This window comes from Oreochromis niloticus, unplaced genomic scaffold (genome assembly GCF_001858045.2).
Source record: "Oreochromis niloticus isolate F11D_XX unplaced genomic scaffold, O_niloticus_UMD_NMBU tig00007550_pilon, whole genome shotgun sequence".
In the NCBI taxonomy this organism is placed as follows: Eukaryota; Metazoa; Chordata; class Actinopteri; order Cichliformes; family Cichlidae; genus Oreochromis; species Oreochromis niloticus.
The window spans coordinates 23,818-29,047 of record NW_020328640.1 but is presented as its reverse complement, the minus strand read 5'-3'; the positions used below and the strand labels follow the sequence as shown (position 1 = coordinate 29,047).

At 41.3% G+C, this 5,230-nt stretch overlaps 1 protein-coding gene across 1 annotated transcript; it reads right to left on the bottom strand.

The window, feature by feature from the left end:
- Positions 1–2,005: 2,005 nt before the first annotated feature.
- LOC109197898 (glutathione synthetase-like) lies at positions 2,006–5,230 on the bottom strand. The gene is made up of 4 exons (XM_019353637.2): positions 5,206–5,230; positions 4,946–5,093; positions 2,800–2,869; positions 2,006–2,231 (listed from the first exon to the last, which is right to left on the bottom strand). The coding sequence occupies exons 2-4, from the start codon at positions 5,002–5,004 to the stop codon at positions 2,046–2,048; spliced, it is 315 nt and encodes a 104-aa protein (XP_019209182.1). The 5' UTR covers positions 5,005–5,093; positions 5,206–5,230; the 3' UTR covers positions 2,006–2,045.

Here is a 5,230-nt window from a genome sequence, read left to right as displayed (position 1 = left end):
GACACAAGAAGCAGACTCCAAAAGAACTTGAGGCTCTGCAGAAGTCTGATTAGGCTGGTGTTCATGCAACTGGCTCACTGTGGTGTGATAATACCACAGTGAGCCAGTTGTGATAATAGTGTATTTCATATTATCACTATTAATAGTGACAATCTCAGTGTATTCTCAAAGCATAGGGTGTAACAAAGAAATGGATGCCTCCTGATGGAACAGTGAAGACGGTTTGGAAGTCCTAAAACCTCTTCCTTTGTAATGGGCAGCAGTGGGTGACTCCTCTTGTTACAGGCCAGTTAACCACAGACAATCCAGCTAAATTCTCACAGAATTCTCACAATTGAGAAAGTTTCTTATTCCTTCTGACTTCCCATCTTACTCTTGTTTTTATTTTTTGAAGTACATTTCCTGAAAAGTCCCCATTCTATGATCAGAGATGTGAGCCTGATCTCACAGGTTAGGGTTCGGTAAATGAACAGTCATAACATTTATTTTTTCATTCACAACATACTAGATATATTCTTTGGTTCACAAGCTGGACCAGCTCTACCAAGTTATCTATCACTTACTATGCATTAACAGCATTAACCCTTCAATGCCTGTAACAAAAAACTAAATGTCCTCACATGATCCAAGTGGGGTCTTCAAACAGTCCACACCTGGAACTGTTTGTGTACTTAATAATATATTGCTGAGCTTCTCTAGTTACAGTAGCTTGGTTAGTACGTGTACACAAAGACATAAACGTTCAATGATAAAAACAACAGTAGAATAAAATTGTAAGAAGTCATCAGTTGATGCAGTTTAAGGACACTTGTTCTTCTGTGCAGTCTCACCTGGAGCTCACGTTTCTAGTTCATGCCATCATGACAAAGATTCTTCAATTAATAGTTTAAAGATGTCCATGAATGCACTGCTAACTGCTCTCAACCTTATAAAACTAACATGCATTTGAATAAGAAACACTTTTACAAAACCAAAAGCTTCACTGGCTTAGTGTTTATCTGTCTAAAAAAACCAGGTTCAGTTGTACTGAGAGAGCGGCTCGGTGCGCTGAATTATATCCATAGAAACACAATTTCATATGTTGTAGTAACAACACACTGCCACAAGATGGCAGCCTAGACCTACTTTACCATGCTGTTCCAGTAAAAAGAAAATGAGAGAGCCTTGAAAGAGTGACAGAGACACTTTTATGACTCATCTGTAATGTGTCACCTTTCTGTAGGATGAAGAAGTGCTTCCCTTCTTTTAAAGTAAATACAGGCTTACAAAGATCCTCTAAACATGTTTCTGAAATAATCCTAAACACAACCATTAAATCAAAAATGCAAGAAACAATTTATTTAATCACTCTTCTTAACTTAATTCCTTAACTTATTACAAAAATAAACAAAGACTTTCTGCTGTCTCACCTCTGTCAGTGTCATGCTGTACAAGAACAGGTGGAGGTGCAGGTGGAACTTTGACTTCACTGTGGTTTCTATGTGCAGGCAGGAGTGGGACATCTCAGAACAGCAGCGGATTGTCGAGCACGGTGACTCTGCTGCGACGCCCCGTCTGAGTGTCCTGAGCTTGGTCCTCAGCAGATGCCACACACTCATTATCACCATTCTGCCTGTAAGAAAACAAAGAAAAGGCTAACATTAGAAACAGCCACCAACCAATCCCTTTTACTCCACCGCCCAAAAACCAGGAGAAACACTAGCTAATATTAACTTGGAATCAAAGTCCACTAATCCCCAGGCTCCCAGCATAACATACAGTCCAACACAAACCCACAAACTGTCTTGCTTCAGCTGACTTTCCTTCACCTTCTCTCCAGAGAATCTGTTGGCTCTTTCAGCACGAAGCCACACTCCTGCTCACTGATCGTCACCTCTGTTTACCTGGTCTCAGCAACTTTGTCCCATAGCTTGCACATCCTTTCCACCTCCATCTTCTTCCCAGCCAACTGATACATACCTTTTCTCCTTCCTTAAAAGCCAGCCTAAGAAATACGATTTATAATTGCCCAATAAATTAAACTGCCATTTTCAAAAGTATTATCATCAGTAGAGGTCAGCGAATGTCGCTCGGATCTGCTGCACAGCTTGAGGCTGGTCCGGGAAGAACCTCTCCAGGACTCCAGGTCTGGCGAGCACTTGCTGAACCTTCTTGGTACCAGCCAGGTGAGCGCTGATATCTGGACTCTTCACAGCTCGACAGCGCTCCATCAGAAGACGAGCATCCCAGCTCTGCAATTGAAAACAGACAATAATCTCTGCTTGCCAGCACACCGACCAGCAGAGCGTGACAATAGTTGGTTTATATTACGCTGAGATTTGACAGACAGAGACAGAAGAATGAAGGAGAACAACACAGAGTCACGCTATCAAGGAGAACTTGGACGTAGATTCAGCAGTTTGGCTTGAAACTTGCAAACTGTTTTAACTTGTTATGTCCGATTAACTTTTCCTTCAGGGTGCTCGCAGTTTTCTTTCACTTGTTTCCTGTCCTGCCAGCAGAATGCACACACAGCTGCAGTAACTACACACAATGTTGCAGAGAACATGGAGCAGCAACAAACATGTGTTGATCTCTAATCACCCATTCAAACTGACACAGCGACAGAGGTCTGTTGTCACTTATATCAGCCAATCAGGGCTAGACTTGGTATTGCTAAGCAGGGAAAGAAATAACTCAATGATAATGACGTTCCAGTTTCTCATGAATACGAATCAGTTTACGCAAGTCTGCAGGTTTCACTTGTTTTTTAACTAAACTCTTGATGTAATCATTCTGAGTGCAAATCAAAAGTTGGACCTGTTCAGAAGTGTAGTTGTCAGGCATGTAACCGTTCCTAAAATACACCACGGCGACCTGTTTGCTGTCCCTGAAGTGAAAGGACACAAAAGACACATTAATCCATGTGGACACACAGCGACCTCCACTTCCTTGAAGCCTCTCGTGCTGCTGTCCACTGGGAATCCCCACATTGCCTCTTCCCAGTGTCTATGACATGTAACAAATATAATAAAATAGCAAGGAATTATAAGTCAATGACAAGATTTTCCATTTAGTTTATTTAACAGTAGTCATTTTGCAGAAGACAGACATTGGTTACTATAGTAAAAACTATTATGTCAATTAACCAAAAGAAAAAGAGCCAACAAATGCAGACACTTGGCTGTCTTCAGCAACAAAAACGCCATCAAAAAAGTCACAGTCATCAGAGCAACATCAGAGAAACAATAAAGTCTAACCATGGAAGGTTTTATAATATATGCATAAAAACACAAAACAAATAACATCAACAATGAGCACCTTTCGCTCATTGCACGCTCCAACAGTTTGCAAAAGCTTCCCTGGAGAATCATGGAGAAAATACTTTAGTTCCTGGAAGAGCTCAAGGGTCTAAGTGTAAAGAGCAGACATGTTGACAGATGCTGGCCAATATCCACTCCTAATCGGTCCTTTAAATCAGGGCTGCACTGCTGCTGGCATGTTTGACATCTGTATGTCGCCTGGTGCACATTATAACATCCTTGGACCAAAAAGAAAATAAACAACATGACTAATACATCACTGCCTTCACAGATGACTTCTGTTAATGCAATACCATGTTCTGATTGTACAGCAAGGGCAGAAAACATGCTTCATCACACTATGTTCAAATCCATCACCCTAACCTAAATAGCAGGTTGCTGTTTACTATTAATGTTGATTAAAATCACTATTTTTCCTGCTGACACTGTGAAGTTTACGCCCCCACAGGAGCAGTTTCGAAGCTTCACTGTTGGCAGAATGCGAGCTACCAAAAAAGAGAAAACCACTTAAATAGATTATTTCTAACTGGATGTAGACACATATGAAAACCAAAATTGAGTATCTCATGAGGAAATACCTTGATATTGTGCAATTTTGACCGTCCACTCTAATAATACATGTGGTTGGAGGAATGGCTTTAGAAAACATCAATAACACTTTCTCTGTTGTGGAGTGGCTGATGTTGTGATGTAGAACATCCCCACAGAACCGTTCCTCTGGAAGACACTCTGCACATAGACAGGACTTTTTGTAACAAATTCAGCAAAATTTGAATAACTGAAGTAGTACGCACTCAGATCCAGCCACTCTTGACAAAGGTAGCAGCTTCTATTTGATATTATAGCTCAGGTGGCTCAGTGTACTTCACTATGAGCTGACAGTTAAAAGGACATTTGTCAAATTCATGTGTTTATAATTATTAAAGTTCTCACACGCTCAAAGACATAAATGTCAGCCAACAAGGGATCGCTCATCAAGCTTAGCTATATAGAAAAGTACATTATTGAGATGAGACCAAATAACAGCAGGGTGAAGACAGTAGCAAAACAGAGGATGACCAACAGTTCTGTGTCAGTGAGACATTCAGCTGGTATGGCCGTGCTTCTTTCCAGCGCTCAGCAGCTTCTGCTGCCAAAAGGACCGTGACACTGCCCTACTTCTTTGAGGCTCAGGAGAAGGACATCAATCCAAAACAGCAGACAGCCTTTCATATTCTTTTCTCTAAAGAATGCAAATAGAGTATTTGCAAATATGAAGTAATTAACAAATTTCCCACGTATGGGACTAATAAAGGTTATCTTATGTTATCTTAATCACCTTTGTTTCTGCTAATGTCACTTTTACAAATCGTGTCCCATCAGCTCTCATGGCTGAACTTTGGCTTTGAGGGTCGGGGAGGACAAAAAGCTATTAAGGACCTTTTGATTTGCAATCCAGTTCTTCTCTAAAGACATGACTTATTTCTGTTTCACTCCTGGACCAGACTGAATGTTTTCCTTGATGAGCATTACACCAGTGAACAGTCATCCACACAGTTCTGACAGGATGAATTGTACCAACGCTGGCGGTCCTACCCTCACAAGAATGATTATTTTGTTACCAGTCCAACAGTTGACTCTACATAAAACTACTGATACAGTACCTTGAGTCGGAGCCTGAGGCTGGGATCAGACAGCAGATGAATGCAGCGCTCCATAACATCCTTAGTAATGCTGAGGTGGGAGGGAAGCTCGCTTTCACATCATGACTACCAATATCTGACACATCCTCACACTCAGTGGGAGGGACCTCTGCAATGGCACCACATGTACAGTTATTCATCTCCTCTACACTCTGAATCTAATATAACCACCACTACAGTCTACAGCTGATATTCCACTGGCCCTTAGACAGACCTATTACCTCGGTCTTCAGTGTCATCGTCCTC